Source organism: Nomascus leucogenys, chromosome 11, assembly GCF_006542625.1.
Source record: "Nomascus leucogenys isolate Asia chromosome 11, Asia_NLE_v1, whole genome shotgun sequence".
NCBI classification, from domain to species: Eukaryota; Metazoa; Chordata; class Mammalia; order Primates; family Hylobatidae; genus Nomascus; species Nomascus leucogenys.
The window spans coordinates 78,375,286-78,401,882 of NC_044391.1; the positions used below are offsets into that span (position 1 = coordinate 78,375,286).

The 26,597-nt window shown below is 40.7% G+C and overlaps 1 protein-coding gene, 1 long non-coding RNA gene and 1 pseudogene across 4 annotated transcripts in view; 1 reads left to right on the plus strand and 2 right to left on the minus strand.

Moving 5' to 3' along the window:
- Positions 1–10,675, minus strand: part of LOC101179253 — a 70,381-nt gene extending 59,706 nt beyond the window's left edge. Inside the window, exon 1 of the long non-coding RNA XR_001116597.2 lies at positions 10,500–10,675. This is a non-coding gene — a long non-coding RNA (uncharacterized LOC101179253). The remainder of the gene's footprint in view (positions 1–10,499) is intronic.
- Positions 2,984–4,318, minus strand: LOC100601551 (annotated as a pseudogene). The gene has a single exon (XR_001116596.2). The product of XR_001116596.2 is annotated as a proliferation-associated protein 2G4 pseudogene (transcript).
- Positions 10,676–17,619: 6,944 nt separating the features above from the next.
- The window catches only part of LEKR1 (leucine, glutamate and lysine rich 1), a 221,366-nt gene continuing 212,388 nt past the window's right edge, over positions 17,620–26,597 (plus strand). Inside the window, exons 1-2 of one of the 2 annotated variants that reach the window (XM_012510792.2) lie at positions 17,620–17,698; positions 21,482–21,573. In XM_012510792.2, the coding sequence (XP_012366246.2) occupies positions 17,629–17,698; positions 21,482–21,573 (162 nt within the window). In that variant the 5' untranslated portion in view covers positions 17,620–17,628. Of the gene's footprint in view, positions 17,699–18,329; positions 18,407–21,481; positions 21,574–26,597 lie in introns of those variants that run through there. The other variant, XM_003256340.2, reaches the window with a different exon arrangement.

Here is a 26,597-nt window from a genome sequence, read left to right on the forward strand (position 1 = left end):
TTAAATGTTGGTATGTATTCTGTCATAATTCAGGTATGATTTGGAGGATTCAACAGTATTTTAACTGAACTGAGAACATGTCAAAATACAACTATAATTGGGAAAACTTCTGGGGAGAGTTTTTTACTTCTAAGCAGAAATGGTTCAAATATGACAGTGTACAATTGCTTGTTTACTTTTATGAAATGCTTCTCTCTGGCCTATGATGTTCTGTTACAACTTTGTCATAACCATTGTTGTCTACACACACGCGTGCACACTACTCCTCCTCCTCCTCTTCCACTTCCTCCTCCTCTCCCACTTCCTCCTCCTCCTACTACTACTACTACTACTTCTTCAGACATTTCTAAGAAAATTTTTCTCCCCTAGGGGAAGATAAGACTTAAATGTTAAAAGGGGAATGAAAGATCATGGGATCTTTGCTAGAAATATAGACTATTTGTGGCTGAAATGGCTTTAGAAAACATTTGTCCAAAGATTTCATTTTATAGATAAGGAAACTGAGACTCAGAGAGGCCAAGTTACATACCCAAGGTCACACAGCTGGATGGTCAAAGGCAGGACTGGAATCCATTTCCCCTGACTCTCAGGTTGAAATATTGCAGATTCATCAGAGGGAGCAAGACTTAAAACAATTTATGAAAAAGGTGCCACTTTGAAAAGATGTTCTCTTGCTCCTGGATACCTTCTAATCCTTCCTCCATTACCTTATCAGTACTTTTGGTTGAGACCCATAGCCCAGACTTTTCTGTGCCCTTTACCTGCTGCCAACTTTTCTTTGTGTCTTCCCCCAACTCTACTCCAATTCTAAAGTGTACTGCTGCTTCTTCCTAGTAGGAAAATATTTTACAAACCTGCTCAGAACTCAAAGGAGGTCACTGGGAAATAGGCTGCTTAATGCAAAAGACTAATGGTAGAAATGTAGACAGCAATGGAAGGGGAGCTTTTATGTTTTAAATTAAGTAACACAGGTTGGAAGGGGGGAGAGCTCCATTGGTAAAGTGATTCTCAGCCTTTAAATAATGGTTTAAATGATGGTTTAAATAACCATCAAGGCAACAATCAACTGCCTAACTCTTCAACCATCTGTGTATAAAGTGAAGCTTAAAATCTATAGTAAATATGAGAACTATTATTACAGGATTGCCCTTTAAACCTGTAAAACAGCTAACATTTTCAAAATTCTTTATAGTTTATAAGGCACTCACACATCTATTATCTTCTTTGGGCCTTAACCATGTTGGCTCAGTGAGGCAATCCATGTTGTTATTTAGCGGTAAAAACAGAGGTTCAAAATTATACAGATGTATTCAGAGTAGAGTCAAATCTAGGTTTGATTCTATAAATCTCATTTCTTTTCACTTCACTACTTCATCCCCCAGGAAGCCTGACAGCTGACCTTCGCAGTTTTAGAAATTATGGAAATTGCACCAAAGCAGTTTAGAAGGTTATATTAATATCATTTTAAGACATCATTTCTTGGGTGCTGTGACAGATGAGGTCAGAATGTGAGGCACACGCATACATACTGGATAGAACATGGCTGGTTTTAGGTGGTTCAAATATGATAGTACCCAGTTGATTAGTTTTATTTTTATGAAATGCTTCTCTCTTGCACACACACACATTGAGATTTTATTGATGAGAGAACTGATACCTGTGGGAAAGTGGGCTTCCTAATTTTAAACCCCCAATAGGAGACTTGTCTACCCAATCACAAGATCTGAAGAGGACTCCTTCTGCTCCTGTTCTCCTTAGGGCCTGGAAGAGCAAACCTGAACAAACATTCCCTTCAGACAGCTCAGTCCTCTATCACCCAAAAAAAAAGAGAAGAGAAGGGGCTGGATTACTCATGCTCTGTTACTCTTTCCTAACTCAGATAAGTCACTCTCCCCTTGGGTAAAGTAAATGAGGCAACAGAGAGGAGCCAGGATTATTATGGTAATAGAGCTCCCTACACAAAGGGGGAGACATCGGGAGTGGGAAGGCATGTTCCACCTTACTCTAAATTAGTGAAGGTTATATGACTTAATGTAGGTGAAACACTTAGGGTCTGGTATAGAGTCAGTACTTGATTAATGGAAGTCTTTTAGTTTGAAATTTAGAGGCTCATTTCTGGTTCCAGCTCCTCCATTAGCTTTGTGGTGATTCAGGGCAAGAGACCACATCTGTCCTGTTCACTGCTGAATCCTCAGACTAATACTAGTGCCTTGCATAGTACTGGCAATAATAATAATAGTATTTTAAAAATAAATTAATTATCCTGTCTGAATTTGTTTCTTCATCTATAAAATGAGGAATTTGATCTTCATGACATCTAAATTTCTTCATGGCTATAATGATATGATTTTATAATAGTTAGAGAAACTCAGAGAGTCTGATACACCTCTGCGATTTTTCTAGTTTTTTAAAAAAGACAAAAGGATTTACTGCCAACATTGACATTTAACTTTTGTATATTGAATTCCAATATTCAGAAAGGGCAATTCAAGTAGAAAAGCAACATATGCATACTTCTCCAATAATGTTAGAGTTAACTATTTTTTTTGCTATCCCCCAAATATGCTGGTCAATTTTAGTGATAGTGTTAGCATTTTCTTTCATTTCTTAAAACTTAAAAAAAAAAAAACCTTTCATTTTGGCGAGATAAAAAGCTAGTCTCTATGAGTAACATGTCCATAGGTATGCTGCTCTATGGTCTTTTCACTTCAAAAGTTTAGGGTTTTTAGGGAAAATTTATATTCAATGTTGCCAAACATTCAGATAATTATTTTAGAAAATAATCCTTTTCTTGCCTATTGATCGAAAAAGCAAATCCATTTTCCAATTGTTACCATATCAGAGATTAGAAAAGGGATTCAAATGGTAATATATCAGAGCACAAAGCTAGTAATTTGCCTAGTCTAGTCCAGATCACTTTTTTTTTTTTTTTGACCCGACTTTATTATTCAATTTCTTTTTTTCATTTAAAGTAGTCTTCTGTGGTTGGGAAGCCTCGCCTCCCAAGACCAGAGTCAGTTGGAGCTGGTTGTTGTTGGAAGGGAGTGGGTTGGGGAACTGAGGTGGGGGCAGGGAGACCCCTGTTTTGCTGGCAGTCCTAGGTGGAGAAGAAGAACTGCACTTCACAGAGTCTGGGATGTGGTGGGAAGGGGATGAGGCAGGAGCAGCAAGCTGGGGAGATGGGACCCACCTCAGTCCCCAGCTTCATTTTCTTCTAATGTTTCCCCATTGGCGATATTCTCTGCAGTCTTAGAGGCCTTTTTTTTTCTTTTTCTGGGTTTTTCGACTTGTAGAACTCTGGAGGAGGGCCTTTAGCTCTGCATCCTAGACCTCTATCTCAAACTTGTAGAGGTCAGGCTTGAAGGGACCACCGGTTATCCGCATGGGGCCACTGGGCATGAGCAGAACTGTAAATTTAAACTGGGCAACAAATTCACCCTCCTTCTCATAGAGAACATTAAATGGTTGCAGCAGTTCATGTTTGGCGCACTCCACCACACCCATCCAAGCCTTCTTCTCATCTTCAAATGCTCTTAAACGGCATGGCATCAAAATGCCTTTCCACCTCACTGAAGAAGGCACGTGAAGTTTTCATTTTCAGTCCATACTGTTTAGAGGGGTCTCGTTTGTAAATAGTGGTTCTCTGTCCTGCATCCTTGGCCTTGCCCTCTCCTAAGCTGACGAGAACATCCACAGCATATACTTCATGTACGTCAAATTCAACTTTTTCATGGTGCTTCTTCTGCTGGTCTGTGGGATTCTGGATAATGTTTTTTCTCCATCGATGACATGCTGCTTCAACTGGTGTGACAGCATACCTTCTATTGGCGTGCAGTTAAATGAGTGGGCAACTTTGTTCTAGGCTTGTGTCACTTGTGTGTTCTGATTTCCAGGTTTGACCAGGTGTAGGGCAGCTTCAGCACAAAGGTGAGCTGCCTTAATAACATCTACTTTCCTCCCTGTTACTTGGGTCCCCTGAACTACATCAACCACAAAAGTATGAGCTACATTAGCGATGAAGCCATCCACATGGACCCCAAGGTCAATTTTTACCAAGTCACCTTTCTTGAGAATATAATCCTGGTCGCTCTTCAAAGGGGAGAAGTGACATACACAGTTATTTACTGAAAAGCTGGTGGGAAAAGCAATACCTTTCTTCATTTCCTTTTCTTTCTTGAAGATTTTCCCTGTTTCTTCCATAATCATGGCATCGCCTTTCTCACACAGGCTCAGTACTGACACACCTGAGCTAGATACTTCCACTAAGGACCGAAGTACCCCTGTTGGCGATGTCGCCCCCCATCTTATACTTGGTCACGACCAGGTCCTCAGCGATAGTTTGCTCCCGCTGCTCATCCTTGCCTGACGTCTTCCTACTACCACCACTGCAGCCTTGTTTCCCCTGAGCTGCCGCCACCTCTGTCTCCCTTCCCAGTCACAGGCTGTGGTGACTGATCCTCGAGGATCCCCTTGATCCTCGATCCTCGAGGAGAGGGCGAGAGAAAGCACGAGCAAGCAAGGGAGCGAGCGGGCAGACAGGCGAGAGCGAGAAGCTGGCCAGATCACTTTTTAAGATGCCTTTGTGTCTTATTATCTTTACAATTGGGATCTATAAACATGGGCCCTATTATTCACCATGCAGCTAGAAAGTTAACATGCTTCAGAACAGGGCATGCACAAAAGAGTAGAATTTAGAATTTTTTTCATTAGGAAATATAAAATTTTTATTTATATTTGAACATATTTACCAACAAAGGCAAATATAAATCTAAAACGAACAGCCTCAAAAGGTGCAATGAAAAATACTGCATTAGCAATACTGAACTCAGCAACTCTGAAAGCAAAGGTTCTTCAAGACTCAGATCTCCTTTATGCCCTGCTGTTTCAGTTTGAAGTCTAAAAGACTATCTACTTTGTGTCTGACTTATTTTCCTGTCAGACAGGAACTGGAATTTGAACTTTGCTCTCCAAAAGCCAAAGGCCAACTAATTTAGAAGGAGACTCTCACAATCAATGATGGTTTCTTCTAGTTTCATTAGTTCTGTCTAAAGTGATTAAAGGATTTGATGCCCAGATAACCATGATCCTTATTGCTATTTTTACAAACCACATTAATTTCTATACTTAGTTCTGATCACTTGTGGCATTCCTGAGACAAGTCTGGATTCATGTAGCATTCCAACCCTGAGTGCCTTTTCAAGTTTCCAACAGAATCCTGTGCTGGTAAGTGATGATACCTTTACTTTAGTAGCCCCAAGGTGTGGAAGTTGTTTCCTGTGACCTAGACTCAGCCCAACCCCTCCACTTGTTGAAACATCTGCAAATACTTTGTTCATTTCAGAGACATCTGACCACAGCTACGCTCCCATCTGGATTGCTTCCTTTTTCCTTATTGCTCATGCAAAGCATCAATAATCTGGAAAGGCATTCAGTAAGAGAAACAGGGAGGGCCTAGGGATTAGAATGGGAGGTTAGTTCTTATGGGTTTTCTCTCATGCTCATTCATTAATTGATTCATTCAACCATCATCACTTATTGGGTAGTACAAGCAATGCAAATATCAATAAGCAGCAGTATCTGTCCTTAAACAGGGAACAATATATTGCATGCTACATTTATTGTTTCAGGTGGGGAATTATATTAATTAGTTTAGAGTAATAAACTATATTTACCAAGTATCTTCTATGAGTAAAGTTCCACAAATGCTTTAATTCTCTTATTTTTGGTAGATATAGTATTTATGGAATATTTTACTTAACATCTTTAATCTGTCTCCCCACCTTGAAACCACATAAAAGTAAAAGCAACACTCAAAAGTCTTTTGTAAATAATCATTAATTTAAAAATCTCACAGCAATCTTTACTTAAGTGAAATGACAAACTGCATAGTGCAGAGTAATAAGATTCCTTCATATGTTTCATTTTCTTTAGGCCTTTATGTTAAGCTACAAAATGAACTGTTTAACTATTGCTAGGAATAAACTATATTTTAAAAGGTGTCAATCCAGTTGGATCTTTTTATGCCCTTATAAGACATTAATTGCAAGTTTGTTTTATCATTTATATTATGCACACATTTGTACATTTTTAAAAGTTACATTTAAAAAGTTACATTTATGATAATCACATCATACAAAGATCTAATTAACCTGGAGTTGTTGAGCAATAATTGTACCTTCAAAGTGCCAGGAGATTTAAGGTGTATGCAGGGTGTGGCCCATCCACCCAGAATTTCAAAACCACATGGTTCTTCAGGTCCTGTTGGGGCTCATCTATTTGCACGTCTCTCCTGCAGGAGTTTGGACTAATCAGGTCACTACACCCTGACACGGCAGTCTCCAGTCTCTACCACTCATTGTTTGCAACATGACGTAATGTCAACAGACCACAGAGAAGTTAGCAACAGGGAAAGGAAAACACTTTAATCTCAAGGCCATCCCCAGGGTTCAGTAGGACATATATCCTATATCAAATCATCTGATATCAAATCCTACAAATGAGCTTGGCCAAAAGGTTAAGCCACGCTGTCTGACTGTATCATGTTCTCCAGTTGCAATGCAAGACTGAGGCAATCTGTTGTGAGCTGACAATTCTTCCTGTTTGCTAAAATTGAAAAGGCAGGTTGTTGTCTATCATTGCTTTGCTTTCTTTTTGCCGCAAAACATTTCACACAGCATCATCATGCCTTAGCTAGTCTTCATTTATCTAGGTATTAGACATCTTGGAAGCTGATAGGGCTTGGTTCACTTCTTCAGCCTTGGCTTCTCCTTATCCCCCAATGTTCCCTGTCTTGCAACTCATAGCAGAGCAATGCTATTAAATACAACAGGAAAATACATACCAAAGGGCAGATAGGGGTTAGATGCCTGAGAACTCTGAAGAACAAAGAGAGCTACTGTGGCCCCATGGTGCTTTTATTCAAGATGCCCCTTTCTCAGGAGGATGCAAAACACCTGTGTTGGCAGATGAAGCTAGGTCTGGAGTTTAATGCCTACCTACCTCCTCCACCAGGCACCACCATGCAGTCAGCAAACTGCATGAGTGCCTATGACTCTGGTAAAAATTATACACTAGACTTAATATGATGGCAGAGAGAATTAAGAAACATGAGGCCAACTTTAGTGGGGAGAATGATGGAAAGCAAAGTATTGTATGCTTTTGTCTTATGATTTTCTAAACAGGAGACCTTGATGAAGGACTGGTATCTGCCTTCTGATTCCAGTTAAAACTGCCTACCACTGTTCTGCCTTCAACTCCCTTTCCAGAAAGCCCCTCTGTCATTACTTTTCCAATCCCTCTTAAGGACCCTCTACCAAGAGCTTAGAACAGGAAAGGGTTTACGCAAAGATGTGCACAATGCATTACTATTCCTAAAGTAATGTGCATTAAATAGAGACCAAAAACATTTGAACATTAAGTAATCAGTTTTGTCTGTTCTCTGTTCTATCTCCAACGCCTAGACCAATGTCTGATACACAGTGGGGCTCTTAATATATTAATTATATCTCTAGACTTTCATTCACTTGGGAATAGAAAATTATACCAAGAAGGTCCCTTATATTCAAGATTCCACGCATCAAGTTTAGAAAAGTCACCAAAAGTTCGTTTTCTTCTACGCACTTCATACACCAGAGGTCTCCGCACTCACAAAATACCATCACCACAAATACTACTGTAATAGTATTTAAGTATCTAATCGTATATTAATACTATTATTATAGTATTATACATATTACTAATCACCATTATATCATTAATTAAATATGCATATTATTAGTTAAGTATAGTAGTACTGATTAAACTTCCATTGCACATCATGAAATATTGGTCCAACGACAAAGATTCTATAAGCCAAATATTTTATATAAAGGTGTGCAGGCTCCTATACTATATTTCAGTACTTGATGGACTACATACAAATGAAAAAAATTGGTGGCACTACTGTATTTAAAATCTATACTTTTGTAATTTTACATGTGGGTTGTCCTAACAGTGGTGTATTATTTTATAATAGTTGAACATATCATCCTCCTCCAAGGATCTCGAAGCACCTGTAGTGAGTAAGGAATAGCTCCCTTCATACCTCTGCCAAGGTAGGTATGTTGTAAGCATTATTTCTACCATACCAAGATCACACATGACTCAGTGGCAGGGCTGGCACTACCCACTCATGACACTTCAGTTCACAGGTCTAACCATTAGAGTACTGCCTACACATTAATTCATTCCTTTCTTCATTCATAATATTAATTTTATGCAGTTTGCTAGGCACTAAGGATCAACTCCTTATTTCCTACTGAACTCACATTATATGAACATTACAATCTGTAAAATAAATAAAGTAAAATAAAATAATTCTGGTCTGGGCATGGTGGCTCATGCCTGTAATCTCAGCACTTTGGGAGTCCCAGGTGGGAGGATCACTTGAGCCCAGGAGTTTGAGACCAGCCCTTATCTCTACAAAAAATAAAAAATTAGTGCGGCGTGGTGGCGCACCTCTGGTCCCAGCTACTGGAAAGGCTGAGGTGGGAGGATCGCTTGAGGCCGGGAGATAGAGGCCGCCATGAGTCCTGACCACCCCACAGCACTCCAGCCTGAGCAACCAAACAGACCTTGTCTCAAGAGAAAAAGAAAATCTGATAAAAATTTTAAATTCACAAGAGTTTTTTCTGTACCTGGTGATTAATCCTAATTGTTTTATAGTAACATACCTATCAGTGAGCTAAATGTATACTAAGGAAATGACTGAAATACAGAATTTTAAAGATATACGCTCTTATGGCTGGGCGCAGTGGCTCACGCCTGTAATCCCAGCACTTTGGGAGGCCGAAGCGGGCGAATCACGAGGTCAGGAGATCGAGACCATCCTGGCCATCGAGAAACCCAGTCTCTACTAAAAATACAAAAAAAAAAAAAAAAAAAAATTAGCCGGATGTGGCGGCGTGCGCCTGTAGTTCCAGCTGCTGGGGAGACTGAGGCAGGAGAATGGCGTGAACCCTGGAGGCGGAGCTTGCGGTGAGCCGAGATCGCACCACTGCACTCCAGCCTGGGTGACAGAGCAAGACTCCGTCTCAAAAAAAAAAAAAAAAAGATATATGCTGTTACGTTATAGATGTGATTCATGTGTCTGTCTCTAACATGAGGCTTTTTGATGCTTGCCCGCACAGCTAATAATTGCGTTTTCTGTGTCTAATTAGAAGTTTCCGCTGGGTATTATTGTTGAGTTGGTACAAGATGTTCGAGACCATGAAAAGATGAATGTAATAGCTTCCTCATGGACTGATTTTTTTTTTCAGTTCATCTGTCCTTTTAAGTAATCTGTTTGTACCCTGACTCTTACTGAATTCACAATTATTCCTCTTGCCAAACCATGCTTCCAGACTTGACTGTATAAATTAAATTTCATGCACGCATATGTAAGCCTTGTGTACTGCCTGCTAAACTAAGTAATACAAACAAATTGAAGGCACATTTGAATGACCTTTGAATTCCGTGTTAGAGTAGTTTTTAAACAGTTATCTACTGGGCAAAGTGTAAGAGACAACCATTTACAGAGGTGATTTTCAGTGCTTCTTGAAAGCCCATTTGCTCATAGAATCCAGCCTCCTAGCCATGCAAGTTGCATTTTGTATGGTTTTCTTCTCTGGCTCCCCACCCTCTTAGAATAGTTCTGACGCCCCCACCAGCGACCGCCTGGAAGGGGCTTATCCACCCCCACCTCCCTCTGCGAAGCGCGGGGCGGCTGCGGCCACCCGGCCAGAGCCGGCGCTGCGCTGCGTGACTGGCTGCATTTCTCAGCCCCGACGCTGTGGTTATTCAAACTGATCTCATCGCAGGTCGTCACGACACGCGCTTCCCCTCGCCTGCACGCGGCGTGGCGTGAGAGGGGCCCTGGCAGCCGGCGCGCCCACCCCTGATCCTTCGAGGCCCACGATGAAGCCCATCCTACTTGCAATAATGGCCCCGTTCTCATTCTTCAAAAGACGGCTCCCAGACGTCAACAAAGAATCTAACCTACGCAGCGCCGGCCCTCGCTCCTTTCAGCCTCAGCGAGCGCTGCCCCTCATTGCCCCCCAGCGCACTTCTGGACACTGCGCCGGGTCGCTGGGGTCAGCCGCCCGGCCACGAAAGTCGCCCCCAGCGTGCCCCAGGCGTCAGTGCACGCCGGGCTCCCGGCTCCAGGCAGGCGGCGTGAGGCAGCTCCGCGAAGGCCACTCGCTGGCGACCCCTTCCCGGGTCTCCTAGCCCTGGGCCGGCTGCCCCCGCCCCCGCCCCTGCCTGCGAAATCCAGGCAGTGCGCGAGGCCGCCTTGCTGCTCTCTCCGCCCGGACAGGGCCGCCCGACAGAGCGGGCAGGGAGCAGGCGCCAAGGAGGCCGAGAGGGGCCCAGGGGCGAGGTCGACTCCCCGCCCGCTGTCCCCTTCTCCCACGTTTCGCAGCCTGAGGTGTTTGCTGTATATCGGAAACGGACACTTTTCGGCGTTAAAGTGAGGGCGTCACCTGCTCGAACTAAAGTCGGTAGAGGGCGTCGGGGGCCGGGCGGAATCTGGGATTCCTCGCCGGATTACGCAGCGGGGTCGGCACGCGAGGCAGGCTCCGGGCGCACCAGGAAGCCCGAGCGTGCACGAAAGCGGCGGAAGCAGGCAGCGGGGGCGGGGCCGGCGGGCTGCAGGCACGCAGGCGGCGCGGCGGCCTGGGGTTGCGTGACCTGCCGGGCTGCGGTCGCACGCACTTCGTGCTTCAGGCGGCCGTCGCCGGGCGGGAGGTGCAGGTGCTGGAGGGCGGCGCCCGGCTTCCACTTTCAAAATACCGCCGGGGAGGGCAGTCACGCTATATTTCTGGGACAGGGAGTGAGTTCACCGGGGGAGGACATAGCGTCCCCTTGTTATCAGAAAGTGGGTAACATTCGTTAATAAAACGCGCTCAGACAGGATGTATTAAACGAATTGGGAACCGGAGCTGCTCTTTCCATAAGCAATCAAGCTGGGGAAACTTTCCAAGGAAAGCTTTAAATTGCGATGCATGGCGCAGAAGTGTGGTTCATGTGACATGCTTACAGAGAAAGGAACCAGAGCAAGGACGGTGTCTTTGGGACGAAATTTCTGTCCGCTCTGCACAAGGACTAATTACAGAGTCGTGATTTGGGGCATGCTCTCATTCCTCCCGGAAGCTTTCTTTGCAGTGTTTTATTTTAAAATCAGAGGTGCCTGATCTCCCTGGCATACTAACTTGAGAGACCTCATTTATATGGTGACTCAAAAGCCCCAAGGACATAAAAAAGGTGCCGCGTTTTAAGACGCCAGAATCTAAGTTCCTTCTCAAGATCATGTGAGCAAAAAGTGTTTTGCCCGCACAGATATCCACTTACATAATTAAAATGTTTGTAGATTTGCAGATAAATCAAGTTTAGAGGGCGAAACAAAAAATGTTAACACCACGATAGTTTAACACAGGAGAACCCCAGTCAACTGAAAGCTTGGGAAATTCCACATTAGTTTATTTTCTATGTACTTAAACTTTGATTTGGTGAATCTATGCTTTCTTATTTCCCTGTTATGACTCTTAGGCCTATGGTGCCTAGTTACACACACATTTATTTTTGTGATACATGTAACATTATAGGAAAGGGGGATTCTCTAGGGTTAGAATAGACACAATAAACTCCTAGGAAGCTTTCTCAAAAATACATATTCTCATCTCAGCTTACCATATGTGGGAAAAGAGAGCAAGAATCACTGTTTAATTTTAAAATGTTCTCCCAGCTGACTCTGATTCTCACGTGGGATTTTTTTTTTTTTTTCCTGGTCTGCCCAGCACACTTAATTTCTTCTGGGACAGAACTGCCTACCCTTCCTTCCTGGATTGTGCTTCTGCCTTTACTCTTCTAGAATGTAGTTAGAAAGGGAGGTGTCATTGTGTGTGGACTTGCCTACTTGGTCCCCACAGTTGGTCGAGAGGCATATACCTGACTCAAGGTGAGCCAATGACAAACAGCACTTGACTCCTCCTGGCCTCAGTAATTTGGTTAAAGAGATTGCATATCATTCAAGGTGTGCCAAAGAAAGTCATTTCCTGGCAATTTTCTAACATGAGGGTGGGCATAGATGCCTTCTCCCCAGTTCCTTTTGGTGACAAAATTGGACCGTCAGCCACCACTGCTCTGCCTTGTGCAGAGACTGCCAACAATAAAAGAAAATGGAACCAACTTTCATTAAGTGGTAGATTTTAAGGGCTGAGCCTTTTTATGGCTTTCGCAAATTCCACATTGCATATCTGAGGTTCTCAAAGCAATACTGGCTCCTGCTTTCCTGAAACTTGATTGTTTACCTCTTCTGATTCTATGAGAAGAGATATATATTTATAGAAATAATAAAATGTACATTTAGAATGCTGTTTAGAATACTATGGGTTTTTTTTTTGTAGTTATAACACTATTTTTAACTTGCTTTTTGTCACAGAACAATCTATTGGGACATTCTACCACATCAGCAAAGAACCACATCATCATTTCTAACAGCTGCATACTCTTGTTTGAGTAAATCAATCTATTTCACATTTTAGTATTTCCTATTTTAAAACATTATAAGACTGTGGTGAACACTGAATATATGTGCTAATAAGAAAGAATTTTCCTAAAGCTTCCAGCAAACGTCTCTTGGAACTTCTAGTCATAATTGGATCATAGACGCATTCCTGATTTAATCACTGGTAAAGGGGAGGGTGCTAACAGAATTGATCTAATCTGAACTCACTTCTGGACTTGGGCTGATTCATGCATGCTTGGGGGTAGGACAGGGGGAGGGCAGTACAGAGGTCTGAATTTCTGAACAAAAGGAAGAAGGAGAATCACATCTCAACTGTAATAGTTTTGAATATTTTAAGGGGTTTAAAACAATAAATGTTCTAATTTTTCACCCCAACAGCAGTGTTTAAGATTGCTAATTGCTCTACATCATTGCAAACCAGGGCTACTATACTTATTTTAATATTTTTCATGTGGTTGATAGATCTCATAAAATGCTTGATATTTGATATCAGTAGTTCCTAAGAAAATATCTTTAAAATGATTTGGAACTCATTTAATGGCATTAAAAATACTATCAATGGAGGCAGAACAAAATGACAGAAAAATTTTTATACTTTGTTTCCTGTAAATTCAGTAGCTATTTAAAATAATAGGTATAGAAACATTAACTTCATCTTTACAAAGGGAGAAAGAAATCACTTTTACCAATCACTTATCAAAACAAATGTGAGTTGGAATCTTAGATTCTCCATTAGAATCCTATGAAAATCTCAGAAATGAAGCAATAATTTCACTAAACAAGCAAATAATAAACTACAAAAGTTGTTTTTAAGTGCATAAGGCAGTTATCAATTTTCAGTCTCTGAACTTATTAGCATTTATTAAGTGCTTATTATGGGCCATTTATTGGATGCTGAGTTTAATAAAAGGAATTTGTTTAATTTACATTACAGAATAATCTCTTTAAGAGCTATTAGTACCACGTTTTTAGCATCAAATTCATTACAAGAGTGTTAAGTTAGTGCCATTAGAGCTTTATTCTTCTTCTTCTTCTTCTTCTTTTTTTTAATTGAGACAGAGTCTCACTCTGTTGCCCAGGCTGGAGTACAGTGGCGCAAACTCGGTTCACTACCAACCTCCGCCTCCCGGTTCAAGTGATTCTCCTGCCTCAGCCTCTGGAGTAGCTGGGATTACAGGCACGAGCCACTGCGCCCGGCCTATTCTTTTTGTTTTTAAAAATATATTCATGTAATAAATACTAAGTTGTATTTGGCACATAGTACAGTTTTGGATAAAAAGCTCTTATCAGTAGTGAACTTGCCACAGGAAATACATTTACAATAATCAGAGGTTTTGCTGTAGTGCTTGACTTACTGTTAATATTTGAGGATATTTACCATTTAAAGGCCTGACTTGTCTCACTGGAAATTTTGTTCAATAATCATATTCTCAGGGCTAAAAAGAATTCAGCACACAATTTATTCCTGCACAGATGACAAAGCATTTGAACTAAAGAGAAATGCTATTTAAACATTGTGACATTTATTTTATTAGGTACTCAAGTTTACACTGTACATATAATGGATTCAAAAATATACAGAGCTTAAACCCACAAATAGTATTTTGTGGTCTAAGCCACCTCCAGACTAGAGTTATTTGTGGTTCAAAATATGCAAGGCAGCTTTTTAAAGCAGTTTAAAACTTTAAATGTTAATAATGTTAATAGCAGTTTTACCAAACATAAAATGTTATTAAGAAAGAAAATCCAATCCACATCTTGGTGGGAACAAAATGTGTTGGGGTAAGTAAAACAAAGCAAGTGGTCCCTTGTAGCTGACCATTTTTGAAAACTGGAAGCAACTTCGGAAAAGTCATGAAGATAGTAAGTGTAAGACAAAGTTAGGTTTACAGAATTAAATACTTTTGGGATATTTACATGTTAGTAATCCACTATAGGCTGATGTCCCCTGGGTACTGGCTGGCTGGCAGAGTCAACTAACACTGTATGTGAGGCCCAAGTGCTTCCTCTTATATTCGGTCCAAGTACACACTTCTGTACTCACGTTAGGCCATGCCCTCAGCCATTTCCATTATTTGTGTGAAAATAAACAATAAGTAGGATCTGACTTGAGTTATGTTTGGAAGAGTTCTCAATTGGATGAGACATTGTGTATGAAGTGCCTGGCAAATAGAAAGAGACCAATAAGTATTAGCTTTTCAAAAATGTTAGGTTTTTTTCTTTTGTGCACTTGTGTTGGATGGAACCCAGAAATATTAGTGAAAGCTGTGGTTGCTTCCAACCTGGGAGGCCTGTTTGTAACTATTTAATTTCCATTTTTGATGGGACAGAGTTGTACTGGGTTCTGGTTTGCAGGATGAAAATAAAGTTGGGGCTAACTGTAATTTTGCCATGTTCCCTTTGTAGTTTTAAGCTCACTTTAAAATTAGCAATCTTGGGCGTAGTGCAGTGGCTTATGCCTGTAATCCCAGCACTTTGGGAGGCCGAGCCAGTTGGATCACCTGAGGTCAGTAGTTTGAGACCAGCCTGGGCAACATGGTGAAACCCCGTCTCTACTAAAAATACAAAAATTAGCCGGGCATGGTGGCAGGCGCCTGTAGTCCAAGCTACTTGGGAGGCTGAGGCAGGAGAATCCCTTGAACCTGGGAGGTAGAGGTTGCAGTGAGCCGAGATCATGCCATTGCACTCCAGCCTGGGTGACAGAGCAAGACTCTGTCTCAAAAAAAAAAAAAAAAAATAGCAATCTTGGATAGAGGTCCTACATTTTTATCAGAATTGCAGGCAACATACCTCTTCTTCTACATGCTTTTCATGGCGGGGGGAGGAGGAAACAAAGGAGGGAGCATAAAACTACTTTTTGAAGTGAAGAACGACATTTCCCTGCTGGATACATATTTTATGTAAATTCACAACAGTAACAAAAGCACAGACACTGTGTCCTCATAAACCAATGCAAAGTTCTGCAGACCATGTGGAAAGCCCTAGGTTAGTTGCTTTACAGAGTCTCTATTCCAAAAACTGAGAGAATTTCCTTCCCCAGGGGTCACTGACAATACGGGGTTGGGAGGGGGGAGTAAAGGGTCATAAAAAGAAGTTAACAGCAGCTTAATTTGGCTATTACTGGATAATTTTTAAAAGTCGCAGTAAAAAGTGAAAATTAGCTCAATTAAAAACTAATGGGATAACCCAAAACTTTATTTAATATGCCCAATGATGGGATTATTTTAAATTGTACTTCAGTTCTAGTATGGACAGTAATAGGGTGGGAAGAAGGAGGGAGGGCAAGTGAGAAACCTGAAAAGAGAGAGACCAAGACAAAACACCAACACAGAGCACAGGATTCGTGGCTTTTTTTTTTTTTTCTGAAACCTGTTTTGTAACATCTTGTCACAACACTTCCTTTGCACTATCTTCTTTCAGGAATAACACTTTTTGCTGCTACCCTTTAAAAAATGTCATTCATCATAACTCTTATCCTTTGAAATTCTTACTGGGGTCTACTGCTTTCCAACTTTCTTTTTCTTTGTTTTCTTTTTTTAAGCGACAGGGTCGGGCTCTGTCACCTAGACTGGAGTGCAGTGGCCAGATCATAGACTGCAGTCTCAAATTCCTGGGCTCAAGTGATCCTCTCACCTAGGGCTTTCTGAGTAAAGACTACAGGTATGTGTCACCACACCATGCTAATTTTTTTTTATAGCGACAGAGTCTCACTATATTGCCCAGGCCAGTCTCAAACTCCTGGCTTCCAGGGATCCTCCTGCCTCAGCCTCCCAAAGCTCTGGGATTATAGGCATGAACCACCATGCCCAGCCCAACTTTCTATGATAATGAAAATGTTCAATATCTGTGGTGTAGCATACATTACCTACATGACTACTGAGTACTTAAAATGTGGCTAATGCAATATAGCAATGGAATTTTTAAACATACTTCATTTTAGTGAAATTAGTTATATGAGGCCACCTTACTGGACAGTGCAGGTCTAAGGGAAATTTACAGTGGAAAGGAAATTGGTCTCGAAGGCAATATGCAGACAAATAAACACAGAAGAAATTAAACCAAGGAGTGAACTGAAGCCTTTGAGCTGGATTTTCTCCCATCCTTAAAGTGTTGCCTTTTCTTATCCTATACACAAAGTACTCAATAAATAAAACTAGCCTCAGAACAGAGTGATCTTGCATTAGGTGTGCAAAATTCCTGTCCCAGATAGGTACCGGATTTGGTGCCCTATAATGTAAACTTCCATTATTACAAACTGACAGCAGTCCTACCTTCACAATCCCTCAGATAAATATGACGAGGATGAATAGCTCTGAAAGTTATTTGGGCTTCTCATAACCATGTTGTACTTGACCACTTGGTTGACTGTCCTCTAGGCCTCTTAATCCTTTCCTCTTTGAGGGACTGGAAATAGAAAATCAAGGGTAGGCATTGGGGCAAAAATATCAGTCAGGTTAAATGTACAAGATACATCTACTAGACTTTTTTTTTTTTTTTTTTTTTTTGAGACAGAGTCTCGCTCTGTCGCCCAGGCTGGAGTGCAGTGGCATGATCTTGGCTCACTGTAAGCTCTGCCTCCCGGGTTCATGCCATTCTTCTGCCTCAGACTCCCGAGTAGCTGGGACTACAGGTGCCCGCCACCACGCCCGGCTACTTTTTTGTATTTTTAGTAGAGACGGAGTTTCACCGTGTTAGCCAGGATGGTCTCGATCTCCTGACCTTGTGATCTGCCCGCCTTGGCTTCCCAAAGTGCTGGGATTACAGGCCCGAGCCACTGCGCCCAGACACATCTACTAGACTTTTTAGTGCCAAGGAACAAGGCACTAGTGTTCAGTACTTCCTGGTGTCATTAATCAGTAGTTATCAATAAGCAGTTTGGTGTACCGATACTGCTCTGCGTCATTTAATCACTTCTCTAAATCTATAGGTTCAGTTAATTTCCTTTGTATCTACTTAATCTTATTTTATTCAATAGCAAACCAGTCTCTTTGCCTGCTAGAGAGCCACTGATGTTTTCTTTGGTTCTTGGAAGAACTGTACTTCGACCTTATATAATCCTCAGAAAGGCAAGATCTGGACTACGAATGAGTCACCTGCTAATTACACCAATGGCTGCTCCTGCCTTGACCAGTCACAGAGTATCACCCTATCTCGGTATGCTGCTCTGCTTGTCGCGTAGTAGGTCAATAAATACTTGTTCTATGAATGAATGTATGAATAAAGGGAAGTTAGTCACGTGTAAGGGTGGGTAGCCTGCGATAAATAAAGTGTAGACTAGGAGGTCTCAAAATACTTTTTGAACTAAGCCCTTAATCTTCACTACTTTGGACTAGAATGGAAATGTCACCAACGCCTTCCCAATTAATTTGCCCTGGCTGTAATGACTGAAACCAGAACTTCCCTTTACACCCATGACCTCTACAGTCATCTCTTTTTCCTCTGCTCAAGAACAGTAACTGCTCACTGCTGTGTCTACCACATAGGCCTCAGAACAAGGGGTGATAGGTAGGGCTATAGGCTCCCGACTCGCGGCAGTGCCTCTCTCCAACCCCCCACGAGGCTGGGACAGCTCCCTCCATCTCAGCAGTCGCTACCAAGCACCCGACCCACTCTCGCCCGCCTCATCCCTCCATCCCCTTCCCTCCCTCTCACAGCACTCCGCGTAAGACTAGCCCAGCCTTCCGTACCCCACCACTAGTTTTCCCACTTCCGCCCGGCGCTTGAGGCCCTGGGCGGTGCAGGAGAGCGTTGACGACAGACGTGGGCCGTGACGTCGCCGCGCCCTGACGTCAAGCCGACTGGCGGCGCGGTCGCCCGGGAGACCGGGAAAGCCATTTCACACCCGTCATAGTCGAAGTTGAGGTGAGGGACGATGGCTTTCCTCAGCCTGGGATGACCCGGTCCTCCAGAATGCAGTTCCGGAGTGGAGGCGTGCTAGCACCCACGGAGAGGGCCAGAAAGCTGAGCCGCGGCGCCCCAGCGAGGGCACGAGGCCCCGGGCCTGGACTCCGCCACCACGCTCCTCTGCGGCCCCTTCCTGGTCTCTGCCAGTCCGCGGGGCCCAGGCGCGGTCCGCCTTCCTCCCAGCCCTGGGGAACGCGCGGCTCTGCTTCCTCACCCCCGCACCACCCTCCTCGTCCGCGCGGCTCTGCTTCCTCACCCCCGCACCCTCCTCCTCCTCCTCTGCCGGCCACGGCAGGTCCAGGGGGAACGGGGTTAGAAAGGGACAGATTTGAAAGCCGTTCCAGCAGTTTTGTGTGGCCTTGCGGTTGGTTTCTGTGTGGAAGATCCCGCCGCTTCAGGGAAGTCTTAGGACGTGAACTTCCCGCCTTCATCTGCCCCTGACCTGCTCGTTGTGGGTGATTCACGCCAAGGGAATGGTTTTTTACGTAAGGGCTTGAAAGCTGAACGTGAGTTAATGGCCTAACGTGACACTAGTGTGAGAAACGGAATTGGAAACGAACAAGGACGTGTCTGCATTTTAAAAAATGTCTTTTCGGTGATCTTGTTAGAGAGGAGGTTCGCAAACACCCACGTAGCTGCAGCCACTTATCACTGCACCTCTTGCCAAAGTGCGGTCCACACACGTGCAATGATAAAGAATTAAAGGGACTTGTTTGATAACACATGCAAAACTATGTAAGACTAAATTTAAAAAATTACAGATTTTCCCTGTTGCCAAAAGGGAAAGAGACCCTTCTTTTTTCTTGAGAAACTTAGTATTTGTGAATGCTTCCTCTGTTTATTTAATATGTATGCAAATGTTTTTAAAGACCTAGGAATGCTTTTCTTGAGGACCTGGAAGCCATTTCTTTAAAATGTAAACATCAAGGAAGATAGGGCCCCAATCTCCTTGTCACTTTGGGAGTTTAACCTAGGTGCGTTATTCCTAATTGTAAACACCTGCTTCGTTATAGAGCTGTGCATTCCTTAGGAGGAAAGCCGTTAGCGAACACAGGTGGTTACCCCAATTACCAGATGAATTAAAGAGGAAATATAAAAGAATGTATAGAACACTCTATTAAGCCCTCTTACATGAGGACACGGTACCAGTTTCCTTGAGAATGTGTGTAATGGACTGTGTCTCCTTGGCTGTATAAAAGAGTGGGATTTCCTTCTCTCTTTGTAACCTCATTAGCAGATTAGCCGTGATGTGCATCAAAGTCTAGTTGAATGCCTAATTACTAATAAAATTGTTGTCTTTCTGCATTTTGGAGCATTTTCTGGGTTGGCAGGACTTTTTATTTTTAGTTTCTCCCCAATAATCAGAACCTGCCAATTCCTTTCTTATGCTAAGGCCATAAAGTTGGAATAGATTCACAGACAATGAAGGCACTACACAAAAACTGTTCTACTGGTGCTTTGTTTATACTGTCATTTAGATTCGTGCTCTCAGATAATTTTATGGGTGAAATTTTAAAAGGATGTTTAGATGGTAATTTTTTGGAAAATTCTCCCAAGAGAGTTGAAGTTACTATTTTATTTTACTGATGACAAATCCACCATTAAATGACAGAAATGAGAATAATGAGCCTTCTGGGCTCTTGCCACATGATTATGACAATCTGCCAAACATCAGATTATGTTTGGGCCTATGTTGATATGGTTAATGGTACCTCCATTGCAGACCTCAGTTAACTTTACCACACATGTCATATTATGTTTTATGTGGGAAGACATAAAGCTCATTAGTTTTTGGTTTTAAACAGCAACTCACTGAAATGAGTCTTTGTGCTAACACAGGGAACAAGGAATCTTCTCTTCCACTAGTGGTTACACCATTTACAAAGATAATGCCACTATAGGGCTTTTTGACAACTACAGTTTCCCTGCTACCTTGGTGTATGGCCAGGGTTGCTCTCTCTGATAGAGTACTTTGCTTCTCCAGTCTCTTTTGTCAAAATCCTGCCCTGATCGAATACAAACAACCTCAGGAAGCCTTCACTAACTCCCACCTCTCATCTGAAACATAAGATATTTTCCTTTCTTGAACTCTAAGACTGCTCTTGTCTATAACTCATGGTCCTCAGGCCTTCTTCCCTGCTGTGGAATTGTGCCTGTATCATCATCATCTGACTCTGCTGCCACTGCCCTCCCCCTTCTTCTGACTCCTTAGATATGTGTAAACAGCCCTTACTCGTGAGGGAAGGATTTAAAAAAAAAAAAAAAACAACCCAAAGTGCTCCTCCATTTATCCTCTGGTTTTATGAAAGTAGTGACTGACCTTTATATTGAATGGCTTTTATTAGAAAAAGAAAATCTATTAAAAGTAAAATATCTGCATAAAATTATGTAAATGTCCATCTTAGATAAAATTGGCACTTGGCTTCTTATTTTTGATCACTCTTCTGTTCAGTGTTTGCATATCATATTTAATCTGGTATCTCTAAATGCTCTTTTTCTGTATTTCATCATTTAATCCAGCATTCATGCCACAATTGCTTTTTTCATCTGCTAAACTAAAATACTATATTTTTATACTTTTTCTAGCAGCATTTCAGAAAAATATTTGATTTTTAAATTTGTATTTAAAATGTGTATTTAAAATTTTAGTCATTATTTGTATTTAAAATGTGTATATAAAATTTTAGTCGTGTGTATTTAAAATGTGTATTTAAAATTTTAGTCATTATGTATTTGAAAAACAATTAGTAGTAAATCACAACAGAAATTACTATTAGACTATAAAGTTCTAACAAAAGAGAAAATATTCTTTCTAACTTAGCAGGCTCTATAGTTCTCTCCTGTTCTATTGACCCAATAACTAACGGAGAAAACTCTTTAACTGTACCTTCTAACATTGAGCTGATGAAATAAGCATCTGTTGAAACAGTTATCACCATTCATCCCCAAATATTCCTAAGAATTTATAAAGCATCTTAATTTGAATGTTCTCTACGTTATTTCTGTTCTGACTGTTGCCATCAATGTTCTTAGATTTCCTTTGGCTTCAAAGATCTCTCACCATATTTTGGGAAGTTATGGATCATCACATTCCCATGCATGCTTTGCCTGAAGAAATCCAAAAGGTATGATATATTGTGTTGCTATAGCCTAACAGTGGGAACATGTAGCAGTTAGATAATTCTAAAACCTAGAGGAGTGAATTCATTAATTTTGGTCATAGGATCTGAATGAATTGGTGGAGTGGGAGAGGGAATAATTATTATCATAATGAGCAGAACTGTAGAATTCAATTCAGTATAAAGGATTTTGCTACTATGGAAGAAGACATATATCTAATTCCAGTGCAGTATTTGACCAGGTGGTTGTGGAGCCCTAGTGAAGAGCGGGCGTCAGAAACGTCCATGTGTGTTTTAATGGTGCTGGATTTCTAAGCCTCTATTACAGTTTCACCAACATTAATTCTCAGTACTTACTGTGTGCCAAGCACTGTTTTAAGCCCCTTTTATGCAGTTGACCCTTGAACAACATGGAACTAAATTGTGTAGGTCCACTTATATGTGAGTTTTTAAAATAAATATATTGGAAAATGTTTTGAAGATTTGGAATGGTTTAAAAAAACTCACAGGTGAACCAGGTAGCCTAGAAATATTGAAAAAATTAAGAAAAAGGCGTGTTATGAATGCATAAAATGTACAGACACTAGTCTTTTATCATTTACTACCATAAAATATGCACAAATCTATTATAAAAAGGTAAAATTTATCAAAACTTATGCACACAGACACTTAAGAAACTACATGGTGCTATTTGCAATCAAGAGATGTAAATAAACATAATGATGAAATATTAAATTGTAACTACATAAAATTAACTGTAGTATATACTATACTAATGTAATAATTTTGTAGCTACCTCCTGTTGCTTTTGCAGTGAGCGCAAGTGTTGTGATTATCTCCTTAAAACACTGTGTGATAATCATGGCCATGTAAGCAGTTCTTCCCTTCAGGAGAAAGTGATCTTGAAGTTCTTGTGTATTTTTCATCATGTTTAGTGCAATTTCATAAGCTTTGGATAACATCAAAGGACACATTTAGCATGCCACTACCTGATGCTGGAAGTGCTTTCAAGAAGCAGAGAAAAGTCATGACATTACAAATAAAAAGTTGAATTGCTTGATATGTACTGTAGAATGTGGTGTGCAGCTGTGGTTGCCCACTATTTCAAGATAAATGAATCCAGTGTGAGGACCCTTTTATATATATAAAAATATATATTTATATATAAAGGAAATTTATGATGTTGTGGCTATAGCTATGTCAACAGGTGCAAAAACCATGTACTTTTTGCAAAATCTCTTATAATGAAAACAGTTTTAATGTGGGTGCAGAATTGCTATAAGAAAGCATACCTGTAGACTCTAATATGATTCAAGAAAAAACAGTCATTCCACAGAGTGAGCAGAGAGTGGTGAAAAGTCTAGGATGTTAGTGGTTGGAGGAAATGGGGAGGCTGGAAATGGAGTAGAAAATCTAGGATACAGCCAGGTGTTGGGGGATCTTGGATGCCCTGAGAAGGAGTTTGGATTTTAAACCACAGAGAAAAAAAAATCATTATATGGCAACTTAAAAAAAAAGTGAAAGATCTAAAGCTGGATAATTTAATGCCAGCAAAGGATGGCTTGGTAATTTTTAAAAGAGGTTTGGCTTAAAAAAGAAAAAGTCAAGATAACAGGAGAAGCATCTTTTGCTGACCAAGAGGCAGCAGACAAGTTCCCAGATGTCATTAAGAAAATCATTGAGAAGAAAGGGGGTTTTTGGTTTCTTTTTTATTGTTTTTGTGTTTGTTTGTTTTGTTTTTTTGCAGTAAAGAAAGTTTAATTGATATGAGGCCACTGTGGCATGTGGCAGGTGGAGTTATTACTCAAATCAATCTCCAAAAATTTGCAGGCTAGGAATTTTCAAGGATAGTTTGGCAGGCGGGGGGGGCTAGGGTATGGGAGCTGCTGATTGATTGGGGATGCAGTCATAGGGTTGTAGAAAATGGTCTGTGTGTGAAGACAGAGTCCAAGTGGGACATCAGTCATTAGAAATACAAAAGCTTGAGAAAACATCTCCAAAGGCCAATTGTAGGTTCTACAATAGTGATGTTAATTACAGGAATAATTAGGGAAGTTGCAAATCCATTGGAATAATGGCTCCTAGTCATTTACATCTACATATTAGCAGAATGCAGACCCCTCTAATTCTCTTAACCTGTTGGCTTTTATTAGTTTTACAAAGATGGCTTAGTTTAAGGGATATTATTTAAACTATAAAGTTCTCCCAAAGTTAGATTGGCCCACACCCAGGAATTGCGTATTAGTTTGTTCTCATGCTGCTAATAAAGACATACCTGAGACTGGGTAATTTATAAAGGAAAGAGGTTTAATTGGCTCACAGTTCCACATGGCTGGGGAGGCCTCACAATCATGGCTGAAGAGCAAGGGATGTCTTAACATGCTGGCAGGCAACAGAGAACTTGTGCAGGGGAACTCCCCTTTATAAAACCATCAGATCTTGTGAGACTTATTCACTATCATGAGAAGAGCATGATAAAGGTTCACCCTCATGATTCAATTATCTCCCATCAGGTCATGCTCACAATGTGGGAATTGTGAGAGCTACAATTCAAGATGAGATTTGGGTGGGGGCACAGCCAAACCATATCAAATGACCAAGGGCAGTTTGGAGGTTAAAGTCAAGACTGAATCGGTTAGGTCAGAATTTTCTCACTGTTAACAATTTTTGCAAAGACAGTTTTAATCCCCCTCCTTTGGGTTTCATCATACCTTATTTTTTAATCTGTGAATTATGGAAATAGAAAAAGGCTGACAGCCACTGTAACTTCTTCCTGCTCACAGGGGCAGGTTTGGAGTGGGAGTTGCCCTCAGGGTAAGAGGAGTGAAACTGTCTTATAATTGTTGGTATATATTCATGTGTGCCAGGTTGAGATCCCAAGGTCTGCGTAACAAAACATTGGTGCTCATCCACAGCTTTCATATAGCACTTAAGTGAACAAGTGGACTATAAGACAAATAATGAGCTCCAACATAAGGAGAGAAAGTCCTCACTTCAGGAATCCCTGTAGAACTGACCTGAAGCCTTAAGGGATACAGGTGAATGACCCCAAGAATCAATCAGATATGGGGTCATTAGCAGAGACTCAAACACAGTGGATAAGGCTGGAATCTAATAACAGTTGTACTATAGCTTTTTTCTGAAACAATTTTTCTCTCTCCAGTTTCCCATTTCTACCAAACACAAATCATAGTAGGACCAAATTTATTTGCAAAATAAGTTCCAGGCCCATTATATTTGGCCTGGTTATTTGCATAAAATGCAGCAAGAATAGTTATTTGCCACATAGGTTCTTTTTATAAAAATAATTGGCTTTGCTGGAATTTATTTCATAAGGAATCTCAGATTAGACCTTTTAAGAGTCTCTAGCCCAGCCAAGGATTCATCTGTGCCTGCACATACCTGTATGAATTGGGTGAATTTCTTTCTTCTTGAGGTCCCACAGTAACTTGGGATTCCTGGGACTGTCAGAAAGTGACATTCTTTATTTACTACAGGTTAGGAGCCCTGTAAAGGACAAGGTATGTCACCAGTATTTCCAAGGGGCTGTTACCAGCTCTGTTAAGTCAACCTCAGTTACTCAAAGCAGCCTGAAACCATGCCATTTCCAGTCAAAGCCTTGGTAAAATAGTCAGTATCTCCAGTTGCGTCCCGTTGCAAAAAACAAAACAAAAAACATTCTTATTGAACTTATGCAAAAAACTATATTGCCATATGCTAAGAAGACTCATAATTAGTTTCAAAATTCTGGAGAAATCAGGTAGAGAGAAAGAAATATGCTCCAAAGTTTGCAGATAGAAATATGCTTCATTCAATTGTTAAAAGCTGTAAACAGCTCAAAAGGAAAGTTGTTATAGTTTTGACCCTGAAAAACAAAAAGGATCAGAAACATTTCAAACAAATAGTCATAGAAAGATTATTTCATTATTCTCTTAGTTCAGTCCATATAGTTAATTCCTGTTCTGTTTGATATTCATGAACACTTCAGCTCTTCCTGAGAGTCCTAGAAGTTTTTCCCTCTATATTAATGGCACAATCTTTAAAGATATCAGAAATCTGCATTCAAGAGCACCTGTTAGAGTCCCATAGCTGATTATAAAATCACCTTTTGAAAAGGATCAAAGTAAAAATAACTGTGGATGACAAGAGGCTTAGAAGAGCTATGGTTTAAGACTCAATTAACAAGGAAATTTGGTTATTTTTGTGGCATACAATTTAATATAACAATTATTATTGCTGATAACATACATTAAGTCATATTGAAATTACAGGAATCTTGCACAATTCTGGAACACATACCAATAACACTTTCATATAAATACAGCCTACAGAAAGCCGAATACCAATTCATACTTGACAGTGCTCACTCTATGATGTCAACATGCCAAATAAGCCAGATGTCTCTTTTGGACTTCAGGGTACCTAATATTGAAAAAATTAGTGAAATCAAAAGGACTGAATTTAGAACTTGAAATTTTGATTTTGGAAGGTTTGTCAAATATCAAAGGTTTAGAATACTTACTGTTACAAAATAGTATCATTGGTTATTCATTTAGCAGAAGTGATAACTCAAAAATTTCAAAAGGCAAAAACCTAAACAGCATACCCAATAAAGATAGCATGTGGCTACCTGAATCTCTCTTTCCCCTTTTTTTCCTTTTTTTTTTTTTTTTTGCAGTTTACTTAAAAGGCAAAAACCTTTCATTGTGGCTCAGTATTACAAAAAAACTTTGTTCGAAAGAAGAAAACCAAATTTTACCTTTGTATTAATGTACTATTAATGTTAGGCCCAATTTTTAAATAAAACCTTATAAACAAATATATACAGTCTTAATCAGTTTGACCATAAGGTAAGATTTTCATAACCCCCCCCCCATAACTTTTTATAATTTATTAAAGAGCAGATCAGTGTTCTAAGAAAACCATTATTCTGACACATGGGACCAGATTCTGGCCTTCTAACAGTGTGCTTTCTATTTTAATGTTCTAATTTATAGAAAAACTAAATAATCACCTTCAACTTTTGGCTA